Source organism: Antrostomus carolinensis, unplaced genomic scaffold, assembly GCF_000700745.2.
Source record: "Antrostomus carolinensis isolate BGI_N321 unplaced genomic scaffold, ASM70074v2 scaffold21410, whole genome shotgun sequence".
Taxonomy (NCBI): Eukaryota; Metazoa; Chordata; class Aves; order Caprimulgiformes; family Caprimulgidae; genus Antrostomus; species Antrostomus carolinensis.
The window spans coordinates 9,934-24,994 of NW_010288010.1; the positions used below are offsets into that span (position 1 = coordinate 9,934).

General features: G+C 43.1%; 1 protein-coding gene across 1 annotated transcript in view; it reads right to left on the reverse strand.

Moving 5' to 3' along the window:
• Window positions 1-15,061, reverse strand: part of COL17A1 (collagen type XVII alpha 1 chain) — a gene marked incomplete at its 3' end in the record, with an annotated part of 34,013 nt that overhangs the window by 9,721 nt on the left and 9,231 nt on the right. The window contains exons 11-36 of the mRNA XM_029084314.1: window positions 14,767-14,838; window positions 14,346-14,411; window positions 12,870-13,034; window positions 12,420-12,509; window positions 12,236-12,280; window positions 11,495-11,644; window positions 10,832-11,047; window positions 10,177-10,215; window positions 9,729-9,755; window positions 9,231-9,257; window positions 8,719-8,781; window positions 8,449-8,553; window positions 7,889-7,951; window positions 7,185-7,220; window positions 6,989-7,042; window positions 6,559-6,594; window positions 6,334-6,369; window positions 5,855-5,917; window positions 4,838-4,873; window positions 4,389-4,460; window positions 3,999-4,025; window positions 3,566-3,601; window positions 3,004-3,039; window positions 2,694-2,774; window positions 1,684-1,719; window positions 908-988 (exon numbers count right to left, since the gene is read on the reverse strand). Coding sequence (XP_028940147.1) covers window positions 908-988; window positions 1,684-1,719; window positions 2,694-2,774; window positions 3,004-3,039; window positions 3,566-3,601; window positions 3,999-4,025; window positions 4,389-4,460; window positions 4,838-4,873; window positions 5,855-5,917; window positions 6,334-6,369; window positions 6,559-6,594; window positions 6,989-7,042; window positions 7,185-7,220; window positions 7,889-7,951; window positions 8,449-8,553; window positions 8,719-8,781; window positions 9,231-9,257; window positions 9,729-9,755; window positions 10,177-10,215; window positions 10,832-11,047; window positions 11,495-11,644; window positions 12,236-12,280; window positions 12,420-12,509; window positions 12,870-13,034; window positions 14,346-14,411; window positions 14,767-14,838 — 1,758 coding nt within the window. The remainder of the gene's footprint in view (window positions 1-907; window positions 989-1,683; window positions 1,720-2,693; window positions 2,775-3,003; window positions 3,040-3,565; window positions 3,602-3,998; window positions 4,026-4,388; window positions 4,461-4,837; window positions 4,874-5,854; window positions 5,918-6,333; window positions 6,370-6,558; window positions 6,595-6,988; window positions 7,043-7,184; window positions 7,221-7,888; window positions 7,952-8,448; window positions 8,554-8,718; window positions 8,782-9,230; window positions 9,258-9,728; window positions 9,756-10,176; window positions 10,216-10,831; window positions 11,048-11,494; window positions 11,645-12,235; window positions 12,281-12,419; window positions 12,510-12,869; window positions 13,035-14,345; window positions 14,412-14,766; window positions 14,839-15,061) is intronic.

The window sequence follows — 15,061 nt, forward strand, 5'->3', positions numbered from 1 at the left end:
TTCAAAGAGAGGAAAGATCCTTTCAACAAGGGGCAAATTTTGGGGGAACATTATGCAGCTGTTATTTAACAAGTAGCTACACTGTCTTATCTTGATTGGAGATGTATCCTCAACTCCAAGCTGAGGGACAAACTCAAAGTTCACTGATGCTGAGATCCCAGACTCCTGAACGGGGGATAGGACAGTAGTGAAGCATGGTCTGGATCTACATGACCCCATTCAGACGGTGATCAGGTAAGGACCATTTATGATTTTATGCCCTCCCTCTGCCTTGCCTCTCCTGTACACTTGCAGAGGTCCCAGATCCTAGGAACACTGACTGCAAGTGCACCACACATCTAGTATTGCACAGAGCAAGCAGACACTTTTCTTGGGATGCTGCTAACCATTCTGTTCTGCTCCACTTGTTTTCATCTTAAAATAGCATTTGCTCCCCTGTGAATTTGTCCTTTAATTCAGAGATATTTTGATTTCTGTTGGATAGATTAACGTGCTTTTTCAAACTGGTTCTCCTCTTATGGATGACTCTGTGTTCGTATTACCCAGGGAGCTGCCCTGAGTGAACACAGCGGCTAAAAGGCCAGGCTGAAACCTCACAGCTCTGTGACCATCTCTGCTGCTGGGGACTAATCCCCAGTCACCATTCCTTAGCTTTCCTCTCTGTGACATGGGCCTGGTGCCATCTACCTCCTTTTGAAAGCACTTTGGGACACACAGATGAGAAGGAGGGCAGAAAAAGTAGCTGGTATTACTGTCCCACCACCAAACATACACACACACACACAGATTTGCCCTATGTCACCTTTAGAAGAAAGATGTAGGGACAACTGCTGTTAGCTGTGAGCAGGCCTTGAGGCACCCCTTGGCACCTCCCCAAGCAGAGCAGTAGAAAGGCAGGCCCACTTACTTTGAGATGCTAATGATGAAACTTCTGTTCTGATAGTTTCTACCACAGCTTCACCCGGGGATCCCTTCTCACCCCGTGGACCTTTTTCAGGGAAAAAAACCCAAACAAACAGAAAGTGAATTATTTAGGTGAGGGTGACATTTTGTACCCACTCCTCACCTCCTTGACAACAGTTCAGACTTTGCTTATGTGGACTGGGAACACGAACTCACTCCCTGGCTCTGAGGGACACTGTATGCAAATGTGGAAATTACCACACAATTTGTCCTAACAGGATCACAGAAAACCAGCTAAGAAAGGTTCTTAGCTGTTCAGGCCCTTCCAAACAGATGCTGGTGCAATTGGTAGTGCTTTCTCAGTGACATTATTCCCAATTTGTCTCTAGTTTGTTCTTCCACCTTTCAAAATGGCAGGAGGTATCCAGCTGGGCTATGTCCCCTATCACAGAAAGGCAACTGGAGTTAAGAAGGGCTTTAGAAATACTAGCCTCTGGAAAAAATAATGTAAGAAAAAAAAGACATTTGCAGCATCCATTTGCAGCCATCACACTGGCTTTTACCACCCCCCTTCTTACCCCGGGAAAGAAAAAAAAAAAGAATAGAAATTCTTTACAAGATTAATTAAGCCAAATAATGCAGCAAAATGAACTGAAAGGAAGAAATCTGCAAACAAAAGGGAGAGAGATTGTGCCAAGGGCTGAGAAAATTAGAAACAAAAGAAGCCTAATGAATACAGTTCTCTTAAGAAGCAGAATCAAAGCTGATGGAGGATGGTACCTTGCTGTCCAGGGAGACCAGATGGTCCAACAGGACCTGGTTTCAAAGGAAAAAAAAAACAGATTGCATTAGATCTTCCTGGTTGTATTTTACAATAGGAAGAAAGAATCAATAGGTCTCTTGTAAGAACTGAGACTATCAAACAATGTATTTGTCTGCACAAGTAAATGGAATTGCTATGGGGAACAAATTCATCAATGATGTCCCATGTATTACTTGAAGCTCTGGAGAAGAGGCCTTATTTTCCATCAAGTGCTTGGTGCCTCTTAAGACTGGGGAGACAACCAGAATGTCACTGACCACAATAGAAATGCAATAGGCTGAACCTTCCTCTCACATTCCGTGCTGCAAATTGAAGCTAGCTCTAGCAAACCAGCTCCAGGATTAGCTCCAGCTATACAGCTGGGAGAGACACAGAAGAGCCATGAGAACCAGGGCTCAGGTGTGCTGGAGGGTAGTGCCTGACTTGAGACAGAGGAGTCTGAGGACCAAGCTCATAGCCAGAGTCTGTGTGTGTGTGTTTGTGTGTAAGACTTGTAGATGACCACGTGGGATTTCTTGAGTTCAAAGCTAAGACTGAAAAACAAGCACTTCCTGATTTCAGTAACAGCACCGGGAGAGGGAGTAGACACAAGTCTGATTTCCTGAGGGGCAAAAGAGCTTGATTCTACTCTTTGGATTTGACCTATCACTACTTTGTACTCATCAGATCAAAGGACAACAACAGTGTTCCTAGTTTCTTCAGCTTCTCAGCCCTCCCTTCTGTCCTGCTCCCCTGTGATTGTATCCCATTTCTCCCTTGAGGCTGCTGCCTCCCTAACTGAGCCTGAGATCTTGGTCTTTCTGCAGGGAAGGGTGAGGACCATGCATATCTAGACTGCCTGAGCAATCTTGCTTTCCAGACAGGGCGGCCTGGCAGAGACAATAAACATCACACATTAAATTAAGAACTGGATGCACAGCAATGCAAGTTGCCTGCAAAAACCACAGCAGAGGAGCAGCTTCCTCACCTGGAACACCTGGTGGTCCAGTGGGGCCAGGTGGACCTGGGGGACCTGGTGGGCCTGGCAGAGCAACAGTTGACAAACCCTCTGAAAAACAAAAACATACACTTGCACACATGCACATATATACACACATCCAGCGAACCTGTAACAAAACTATCCTTAAGGAATCACACTTGTGTAGCACATGTATTCTCCCAACACAGGGAGTCCAAGAACACTCGAGATGAAATTTAGGAGGCACAACAAAAAAAAAAAACAAACAGAGAAAATCCTCCAAAAGCAGAAGTGTTTGAACTCTCACAGCACTACATACCAGCACTTATGACTTTTCCTGGAGCTCCAGGTTCTCCTATGAAAAGAAAGAGACAAAAGATTAACTTTTTTGGGGAAGATTTGTCACTAGCTCAATGACACTGTCTTATTAAACTTCATTTCTGTTCTCTTTGCCCTTGATCTCATCTGAGAAGTCATAGCACTAGAAGGTCTTGGGGGAAGCAACAGAGCTCAGCTAATCCAGAGATACCCTCTGATCAGCTTTCCAAGCGCCACATCTGCCTGAATAGGCAACAGGCCTTGATTTATCCGAGGCAGGCAAACAGCTGCCACTGCAGTCACCAGGCATCACACTCTCACGCTCAGGGCAGAACCAGGTTCGGTAAGGTTTTCTCAGTGGAGAACTGTTATGCTGAGTGCCTCAGCAGATACCCTGCTTTCCATGTTTGCTCAAGGAGGCTTTGGTCTGTTTCTCAAACCTTCCCTTCCTAAAGCCACTAGATGCCACTGTTGATTCAGGGACTGGTCAGCATAGCAGCGAATCCTCCCTAAAATGAGGTGCTTAGAGAGAAAATGAGTATTAGGGAAGAAACAAAACTCACCCTTAGCCCCTGGTCGGCCTGGGTTGCCTGGAAGTCCTGTTATGAGATAGATGAACAATGTAAAATGGTTAGTGCAAGTATTGTTTGTTCTATTTTTTCCAGGTACTCCTCATCCTCTGTTTCCACCTCTATTGCTACATCCTCTCCCCTTTGTTTCTGCTTCTGATCAGAATGACTTTTCAGTGATGCACAGGGAACCGAACATCTTATTTGTTGCAAACTATGAGAGGCAAATTTTCAAACACTCCAGTTTCTACATTCCTCAAAAATTACACACCAACCACAAAATCTGTCTCAAGAGCCAAGGGAGATACAGAAACCTTGGGATATCACTGTGGAAACTGTGGGCAGCACAGAGGGAAAATTGCAAAGGGTTTTTGAACCCATATCAAAGTGTGTCATTGATAAATTGGAACACAGTTGAAAAACCTGCCTGGTGGTCCTTGGGGTCCTGTGAGACCTGAAAGAAAAAAACAAAAATTCTAAGATAAAAAAAATTTCAGGTGGGGAAAGAATAGACAGGGAGAAAAAGACTACATTTACTTAAAATTATAGCACACAGCCCACAAGTGGTGTAAATTGGCCTAGCAACTGGTATGTAAACTGAATGCTGGCTCATGCTGGCTGATGTTCCTGCTTGCAGTGTGTACAATCCTGAAATCGTAAAGGGTTTAGATTCCCTGTGTGTTTTCCTTTCATCACCATCTTACAGTACAGAGATCCTCTGCCAGCCTTAACTTCAAATTAAGACTGGAAATTGTTGACAAAGACATCTGTGCTCCTGACTGAGCAAAAAGTATTTTTGTTCTCTGTATGTTTTTACCTGGCTGTCCTGCATCTCCAGACGGTCCTGGAGGGCCTCGGGCTCCAGGCATTCCCGTAAGACCCGGTTCACCTAGGGATATAATCAGCATTAACAAGCCAGAAGTTGCTGACTTAAATCTACCAATCAATTCAAGCTTGGCCACCAGCTTTCCAGCAGCACTTTCTACCTCTTGTATCCTCATAGCCTACTGGCCATTTTCAGCATCAGTGTCTGGGAGGTGAACATCCGTAAGAGAAGAGTTCTGTGGTGAGAACTCTTTCACAAGTTTACAGGCAGCTCCATTATATGTCTCAGTTCCATGCTTACATAGTTGACTCTACGAGTTCTTCTGAGACAGCAAGATACCAGAACATTAATCTGCTGCCATCTTCTCCCACCCCTTTTGCAAAACAACCTCCTGCTAAATCATAAAGTACCTGCAGTTCTACCTCAAAGGAATCCCTTACCTTTTTCACCTGGCTGTCCATCACGACCAGCTTGTCCTGTCCAAAGAAAAGAGATTGTTAAGGACGGTTGAAATAGTGCCACAGTTGCCCTGTCCTCCTACTAAGCAGAGCACAGCCCTAAACACAGTAGATGGTGTGATAGTTTAACTTAGCTGGCAGCCAAATAAGACACAGCCACTGGCAGCCTCCTACTCCCCTTGCCCCCTTCCCCCCCACCCAGGGAATCGGGGAGAGAATTGGAGGGGTAAAAGTGAGGAGATTTGTAGGTTGAGATAAGAACAATTTAATAATTAGAGTAAAAATAAAATTAAAATAAAAAGAATAATAAGAGAAATAATGATAACAACTATATATCTATGAGTGACGCAGAGTACAATTGCTCACCACCCACTGACAACGATCCCGGAGGAGTGAAAAGGAACCTCGAAACCAAAATCGCAATCCCAGAAAAATGAGCCTGAGCGATTCCCTAGAGAATCCCCCCCTTTCTGGTCAGCCCTGATTAATACATTAAACATGATGTAATATGCTATGGAATATCTTATTGGCATATCCAACTGTCAATTCTGGGTTTTACTAACTACTACACTTTTCTTCTCCACTCCCCCCTTCCAGTCCTCTGTTCTTGGAAAGTACCCAAGCATGGTGCCCTTGTAGTTATCAACATTGTTCTCATAACAATCCTCACTGAAACCAAAACACAGTGCTTTCTAGCTACTAAGAAGAAAATTAACCCTATCCTAGCAAAAACCAGGACAGATGGCTTTTCATTGTATTGCATCTGAAAGAAACCTTGGCTGCAGTTACCAAAGATCCAGAAAAAGTTCACTTGATACTTAGCTGTAGGACATCTTTTCTGAGTATGCAGACTAATCTTAGCTATCCAGAGAAAAGACCTAGGACCACAACCAGTATGATTCCACACCCATGTTGTTTCCTTGTCTGTGCTCATAGAAACACACTCTGGGTGGAAATTATATTACCCAGCATCCAAATACAGCTGCTTTTGTTACCCACCTACAGGTCCTTTAGCCCCTGGCTCTCCTGGAGGTCCAGGCATTCCTCTTGAGCCTTGTTCACCTGTAGCGAAATGGTATGAAAATGAATCAAACAAATCTTGGTGAAGATACAATTTATGACTGTCATCAATATTTGTTGTGTTGCAATTGAAAAACAGCATTGACAGGATGTTCAGGCCTCATGATTCTTGACTGTCTCTGGGCATTAGAAAAGCTCAAGTGAAGCAAATGCAGGGTATGTGAGGGAGAATTTCCCTAAAACTAAATACAAAGATTGCTACCAAGATTACTGGAATCGAGAATGGAATCTATATGTTTAAAACTTGGATGCAAAAATAAAACTTCTAGAAGCAATAACATCATTATACTTTTTCAGAAAGCTAACTGGGATTGACTGGGCTAAACTGTTATTTGAAAACTCAAATAATGCATGAGTATATTAGATAGGCTGTTACTCCAGGAAAACAATCCACTGACCTGTCATTCCACGAGGACCCTTCTCACCCTGATCACCTGTGGTACAAAAAAGGAAAGGATTCTGTGAGATTGTTTCATTGTAAAATGTTTCCACCAGAGAAAATAAAGTCTGCTTTCTGACAAGAAAAAGCCAAAGAAGGATGGGGTTAATACCCATAGATAGTATCCACATCTGAAGAAATCTAAAGAAAATATCCACAAAAGATACTTAATTGTTCCACACACCTTTGGGTCCAGGGGCTCCAGTGGCTCCTTTCTCACCTGAAAGATATATGGATGATTGAAGAATAGTAATAACAAGTCAGAAGGAAAAGGAATTTCATTCATCAAGTAAAGCCATAGGGGAAATATAGGTACTCTGATATCAGACAAACTCAAATTGGAAATTCCTTTCCCTCAATACAGCTCCATCCATTCAACCATGTTTTCTTTCTAGACTATTCTATTAACTCTGTGTCTGTTGTATTTCTCAATATTTACTCACAATCACTGACTAAGTCTAGTTCCTCCTCCCCTTTCCTCAGTCTTAAGCTTTTTTTTGCTCCTAGCATCAAAATTCTACATGCTCAAACTAAGTAAGTCTGCTGCTCAGAGAAGTGCTAGAAAAGTACATCAGCTAGTGCTGTTGCAATTGCCGAGTGGAAGAGAAGCTTACCTTTAGCACCTGGGAGACCTGCTTCTCCTCTAAATCCTTGTAGGCCAGGAGGACCTGCAGAAAAAATGAGATGAGGAGGTTAACCCATCTCACTCACCGTTAGGCATCACTGAAGAAGAAAGACTATGAGAAGCTGTCACTCTGGTTTTGTTTTCTCTAGTCTGTAGATGCCATAGCAAAGGAATGCAGCACTCACCTGGAGGACCTTGTGGGCCTGGAGAACCCATCAGACCTGTGAATAAGGAACATAGATTTTCTTTCAGTAACACCACAATTAGAAAATGAACAAATCTCTTTTGGTTTGCCCAACAGCATCCACAACTCAATAGGTGGATGGAGATTAGCAGATTGGAATTCCCGCAGCCACTAGAAGAATTTGCATCACTAACATTCTCGAAACCAGGAATAGAAATCTAGGCAACTCAGTTTTGGTGACATAGAGGAAGTGGTTTTCCCTAAAGCAAATTAAAGAGACTCAAGCCTTTCATCTTGGTTGAGATGCTGGAATCTGTGCTTCAGGTGGGACTTATTTTTTATAGTGTAATTTTTATCCCAGTTGCATGGATTGTAGAGCTGTAACTCTGTAAGAAGCCTGTTAGGGATGTGGAGTTTACCTTATTATTTCTGAAAGCAGAGAAAAAAACAGCTGGAAACATCACACATCTTACAGACTGGTGTTTTGAGAAACCTCCCTGCCAATCCCTACTATCACTAAAACTCTCCAATAATTTATTGCTCTAAAGGTTATGTGCACCTACCAGAGTAAATTTTATCTAAAATGAGGACCATTGGTTCACTTTTCTGATTACTGCAGTGCAACATAAGTGAAATAGGAAGACCAGAATGCTCATTTACTCCTAACCATTCTGCCAGGCTCTCTCTGTCCATCTTCTTATTTACCTTTAAGGCCAGCAGAACCTGGGGGACCAGGTGGCCCTGGAGGACCTGGCTCACCAACAGCACCTGCAGAATAAGAGCATGAATAGATATTGCAGAATACAATTTTGATTTAATTTTTCCATTATCCCATCTCCTGTTCTTTCTCTGACAAGTGTTGTGAATAACCCACTGGTCAGTTCAAAACACCCAAATAAGTATGCGTTGTCCAAGACAAAAATCCCATCTCACTGGGCTTTAGGATGAGGAAGACAAATCACCCAGCTTTGGTGACTTGGACAACACAGAAGGAGACAACCTTGATACTAAAGGGCTTCTGGTTCTGCCAAACTAAAACCTGACTGTGAGACCTGACAAAACAAAAAACCCTCTTGTTTACCCATTGTAAATTTAGCAAAAAAATCCCTTAGGCCAGATTTGTCTGTGCTGGGAAATGTCTAAAATGAAATCTGGATTTGAATAATCAAATCAAATTCTATCACTGAGGTATTTTATAAATTGGGACCAAACTCTAGTTTTTGTCCATCTCTGCTTTATCCAAGAGCAAGACACCTAGTTCTTACCTCTGTCTCCTTTCTCTCCAAACCCAGGTGGTCCAGGCTCCCCTCGAGGCCCTGGTAGCCCTTCTCGACCTCTTTGTCCCATGGGACCTTCCATGCCAGGATCACCTATAGGAAACAAATGCCTTCTAAAAAATGGTGTCTCGGGCAAAAGGACCCATGGCCACCTCCCTGGGGGAAGGCAATGATCACATCACACCAACCTGGTGTCTGTATTCCCATGCCATGTGTCAATCATTTGTGAGAGACTCACGGCTCGATAAAGATGCTTACCCATGCTGCCTTTCTGCCCTTTCGGTCCTTCTGGTCCTTGGTGCCCAATTGGACCAGGAGTGCCTGGGAAGAAAAACACAACAAATATTCAGAGTCCTTGTCTGTGTACCATGAAAGAATAACATGCAAACTAGGGGAACCTGAAGCCTGGAGCAATTAATCAGGTGGGGTAAAGAATATATTACTTGGAAGGTGGCTATTGAACAGGGTTCTCTTTAGAAGACTGCAATACATGTAAGAGCACAAGGAAGTTGGGCCAAGTATTCATGCAGCTTCTTTCAAAGGTAGGCTGGGATCTTCACGCCTCCAAATTAGGCCAACTAAGTGGAAGTCAGGCTGAGGCCTTGCTTTAAAACAAGTCTCTGAGCTGTGTCTGTAGCTCAGCACCAAGATAGTAATCAAGTGACTTAGTCTATGCTAAATATTGACTATTTAGAGAACCACCTCAAGCTCTTGCCTACAGTAATGTCACTAAACATCCTCCCTCAAAGGAGAATTGTACTACTGCCCACCTGGGATACCAGGAAGTCCTCGCTCTCCTGCAGGGAGAAAAAAACAGACAGTCAGTAAGGAATACGTCTCCCCTGCCATTTTGGTCAACCCTCACCCCCTAAAAAATGGAGTTTATGTTCTTGGCATGTTTACAAGTTCTACTGTCTCCAGCAATACCACATTGGCCTTCTTGTATTTATGCAATAGATTGAATCATGCACACCATGCAAAGTCCTCTGAACTTCTCTCTTATTAAACCAGGTAGAGCTTGGCTTCAGGAACAACTTTCATCCAGATGAAGAAGTTTCTAGATTCAGAGTGATGTTTTCTCTTCTATTGTGAACTCTAAAATTATCTTTGCGCAGAAGAAGAGCAAAAAAGCCCAACCATCACAACAATCTCTGAACTACAGAATGCATCAACTCCCCTAACTTCTGAAGTAACAAAAATCCATTTGCTACTCAGCCCCTATGCCAGGCTGCCAATCTACCTGAGAAAGCGGGTAACTACAGACTCACCTCTGGGACCTTGCATTCCCATGTCACCTGAGAAAAGAAAAAATAAAATAAAATCAGGAGAGATCCTGAAGATGTTTCCAGTGATTACTCATTCATTTTGTTTTTCTAGTTGCTGTCCCACCTTCAATAAAACGTGAAGGAGTTATGGGTGAATAAGGACATTTTACACTTGAATAGTGCAGGATCAGACCCATCCCACTAGTGGCAAACAGGATCTGGCCTTTCACACTGGCACAATGCAAGACTGGGCCTCCTGTATTAGTTCTGCATTGGATCTGCCCCTCTACAGTTTAAGCGGCAAACTAGCTTTACACTCTTTTTGTTCAAGCGTAAACCAGCTTCATCTTTCTCACTGCCAATTGCCCCTTGTGGCAACATCCAACTCAAACTTGAGCATTGCCAGAGCTAAGGAATAGGACAGGGGAAGAGAAGAATTATACGGCTGTACCTTTCTCACCAGGTTCTCCTCTCTCCCCTCGGAAGTAGCCTATAACGGAAGTGAAGGGGTTGTTAGAGTGCATTACACAGCAGAATAGCTACTCGCTTCATGTACAAGGAACCTTCTACTTGGATTTTGAGGCTGCAGACAGCACAGGCTCTCAAGTACAGCATGGCTTTGTAAGTAGAGTTTCCTCAGCAAATTTGCTTTTGCAAATCCATGAAACTTCTGAAGCTGGGAGAATGTAGGCTCCTCTGTTCTTAACCTGTTTCCATCATCTGCTAAACAGAAGTGAATCATCTTCCCCTTGCTAACAAAAGTAGCATGAGAAATAAGGTGTGGGTTCATTTTTCTGTGTAGTTCTTTCTAAATGGAAAACTCACTTCCTACAGCAAACATGCTTCATCCTGGCACAGGATGGCATGTCTGCAACCTCTTTTCTTCTCCCTTTTCTGCTGGCTTTGAGGGATGAACCACTAGTGTTGGTGGCAGCACCCTGAGCTCCAGCACAGCCTGTCTGTGAGGACAGGTGAGGGCACTATTTTTGACAGACTTCATTGCACTCCAAAACTCCTGGTCTTTAGGCCCTTGGGCAATCAGGTCTTCCTACACCCCTTTAAATAATCTGGTCTCATGCAGTATCACAGACATTAAATCTGCTCACCTCGTTCTATTTCCTTGTTCAGTCTGTTCTTCACCATCAACCAAACTGACTCTTCATTTTCATAAGCGAAGGTTGAGGAGGGTGAAATACCATGAAGAAAGTCTACTCTTGAAACATCCTTCTCTATTTTTGAATCCCTTTGGTTAATTGTCAGAAGGCCACCATTGATTTTTTCCAGGTTCTCCACACGAGATTTCAGCTTTCTCACTTCTTCCGCTGGAAGGTTAAAGTAAAATGCTAGGGAACGTGCTGCCACAAATGCAAGCCTGAAATACCTAATTCTAATAGAAGGGACAAGGCAACACAATAGATATGGCCACTGAGTTTTGCAATATTATTAATATATCTTTTTTTAGTAGGGATATCTGGAGTTTAAATGACAACTTTGGAACTTGTTAGTCTCTGAGAAGAAGTAAGACCTCAGATCTCAGGGGTTTTCCTATCCTACTCAACCCAGGACTATATAACCCCTCATCAAAGGTTTTTATTCTTTATCCATTCTTTCTGTCCATTTGTAATATCTTAGTGGCAGTCACCACCAAGCTGAATGTGCTCCTCCTCAGTTCTCTGGCTTGATATCTCTGGTACTTGGCCTCTGCCAGCTTACATCCCCTGCTTGTATTTCTATCCCATTCAACATTTTGTTCCTCAGTTATTTCTTACCCAGAGCAATGAGTCCAAAAAGCAATCCAAGGAGAAGCAGCCAGGCCAGCAGCAAACCCAGGAGCCATTTCCACCAGCTACAGCAGGAACCACAAGGACACCAGGATGGTGCTGATCCAATTGCACCCCCCACATCACCATTTCGTATTTCTGGAAGAAGGAAGGGGCAGTGTCCTGGTTAATTAAGATTTCCTTGACTTCAGAGCCAAGAGTCTCTTGAGAATAAGGACACCAAGGGCTATGGAGTAAAATCTCTGCAGCCCACTCTGCACATGGTGGGTGTAATTCTAGTCCCTTTAGAAGCTGCGAACAGCATTCCCAATGGGAATTCCAACAAGGGACAACACTCAGTGCTTTTAAAATAACAGCTGAAAAATGTGATCCCCTGGGGTAAGTTTTTTGTACAGTTTTGAGCCATAAATGAAAGCAATAGCCAGCACAGCCTGTCTGAGCCCTCTGCTCCCCGTAAATCTGTCCTGGTAGCAGGATGCAGCTGTGCTGTCAGCTATCTGATTTTCCTCAGTAATAAAAAAATACCCCAATGGCCCACTCCTCCACATTCAAATCACTGCTACCAATTTCTCTGATGTGTGCTCCGCTTGTTACAGACAGAGTAGTCACCTGAACGTGCCGTCCCTCAGATGTAGCACAGAGATCAATCCCATCACTCAAAAACAATTGTTTTTTTGTATACTGTGCTTTGGTGCTACCTCCAGTGAAAGTCAGAATCGCACCACTTACCTGCATAAGTTGCTTTGTCCCTTGTTGGCACGGATTTCAGTCCTCCTGTTTCAACAGCAGTAAAAGAGGTTTTAATAGTCTTTCTATGCACGATCAAACTTAGAGCATGGGCTTGCAACAGGAAGGTAGTAATGGAGACAGAAGGAAAAAGTTCTATTGCACTGCCACAGGGACAAACTCTTACCATTTGCATCTGATTTTAGGCCAGTATCTGTAGCGTAAGAAGAGGAAAATCCCTGCTTCTCTTTCTTCAAGGTGTCTTCTACAAAGGATCCTTAACAGGAACCGAATATAATTAAAATCATTACACATAAGTTCAACCAGGCCTATCTTCTTTCATTGGCAACAGGTATGTTTTTTACTGGGAAGCCACAACAGCTCTGCCTGTTTAAACTAGATCTAGTTTCCGCTTTCAAAGCTCCTGAGCTTTGTGAAATGTTCCCTTCAAATGCAAAAGCTAGACCTAGATTGAAGCTGTCATGTTTAAAGGCTAACTGCCAGCCAGAGCTTCTTGTTTGACTTGCAGGGGTTTGAGTCAGGTGCAGTGTCCTAAACTCTGAACATCTCCTATGATCATCCATCTTCCATTTCTCTGCCCTCAGGATACCCACACATCCCAAAAAAGAGAAGTTACCTCCATTAAGCCCAGCGCTAGAGGCACTAAAGACTTTGCCACTGTCCTTTGTCATGATCAAAAGCTCCATCTCCTTCTTTGCTGGGGCATTCTCCTTCTCCAGCAGCACGAACTTGCAGTCTTTGCGCAGAATGTCATCTCCCTGGGAGCTCAGAACAGTTCCTCCTGGAATATTCGTAAAGGATGAGGAGGAGATAAGTGTGGGCCAATGAGTCATAACTACAAGCCGCAACACTTTTGTTCATTAAAATAGGTTAGTCCCATTGTGATTGGGGTTGCCACTGCTATAAAGACCCAGTAAGAGACACACTGGTCACTGAAGCTAAGAGGAGAGCTGTGTGTGTCATTAGATTTCTTTAGAGATGTGTATTTCACTAGCAGGGGAGCAACTGCTATAAGAAATGGAGAGCATCTGGAGTTCAATCACATATAGAAATTATTTGCTCAATGACCTCTTCGTTTCTCAAACACACTTACTATAGAATAAGAGAAACTCAGTCTGAGAGAGACATTCAAGAGGCATCAGAGCTGGCATATCTCAAGCTGAGGAGCACCTTTAGCAGATCTGCTCTGTCAAGCACAAAGCACTCCATATCCTTTGGAGCCAGGTGTGGTTACAAGGCATTGAACTAGCTTACTGAGGTAGAGCACAGGCCAAACAAGGCTCAAAAACATTGATATGGGCACCCTTCTGCCTTTATGCAGTATCAGGTATGACTGGAATGGTGTACAAACCTGAGTTTGCACACAAATTTAAACAACATTGAAAATCAAGATAACCAGAATGGTACTATTCCACTATTCTAGCACAAACCTGGAATAAACCTGTATTAGAAATGTTATCATAACTTCTGTGGTATTTACATCTATTTTTAAGATTCGTCTTTGGGAGTCCTTGGATTACAAAAGAAACTTGGCTTCCATGATATGAAAATTAAAAGACTAATTTATAGTTCTCGGAGTTGCATAAAAAAGCCAAAAAAGATTAATCCTAACTGTTCAAGGATGAAAGACCAGTAGAAAGATGTTAACTCCTCTCATTAAAAAAACCCCAAACCCCTGATGCTGTATAAGTCATTTCCTGGATTTTTGAGTGGTTGAGGCTGGTAGTACTGCAAAATGATGCTTAAGAGCAACCTTAAATTGTTTTGGATTCAAATGAAGCACAATTTCACATGCATGATCTCCTATCCAGTTGCCTACCTGTTGAGCAAAAATAGCTGCAATTAAATCATACGCATTACCACAAAGTGGAGGAGATCTGAACCAGACCAGCTCATTCGCTCATTCTTAGCTTCTGTCTCATTTGCTTTCTTTTCAGAAAGGTAGTGGTGGGAGACTTGGCTAACGGCAAGTCATGCTCCTGAGGAGCCAGGTATTTGTTAGTGTCACTCAGCTAGCTGCATCTCTAACTCATTTTTATCATGATATGCTTGTACCAGGCCATGCCTAAACAACTGTGAATGACACACTCACCTGCTGAGGCAGACACACCACTACTTGCCATGGTGTTGCTCTGAGAAGTGTTCTTCACTCCATATGCTGCAACGAAGAAATTTAAGAATGAAAGAGATGAAGGATAACAAGGTACCTACACACACCAATCATTTAAAAAATCTTTTCTCATTCAGGTTACCTAGGACAAAACAAACAAGCAAGGGCTTCCTCAGCAAGCAAATCTCTAGTGCTTACACAGACACTGAGAGCTGTTCCTGCACATGCAAAGCAGAGGAAATGTTCCTTAATATCCCCTCATACCACATTACTCCACACTACAGAAGACAGTAACAAAGGAGCCTCTGTCAATATGAACTTTCTGGTCACTACAGAAAAGGTGGGAGAAGGCAGCACACATTGGTGACCCTCACACTTTCTCTAGGCTTAAATTGTTGCTGACCTGCTGAGGCTGCAGTAGCATTCTGGGTCAGGGTTGAAGAGCTTGGAGACAGGTTGTTTTGAACTCCAAATACTGCAAAGAAAAACATAGCAATGGGGGTTATAGGAATCCTTCAGTGCAGGTGGTATTCTGGGTAAAGACAAACCAAAACCAATTATAACAATGACAGCTTCTCCCAAGAAAATTCACTAGCTAGCTGGAGGCATCACAGGCCTAAGCATTTCTGTACAAAGATCTTCCTTACAAAATTTTTCCTTAGATCATTTTGCTGTATAACTTATCGTTGGCCCAGGAC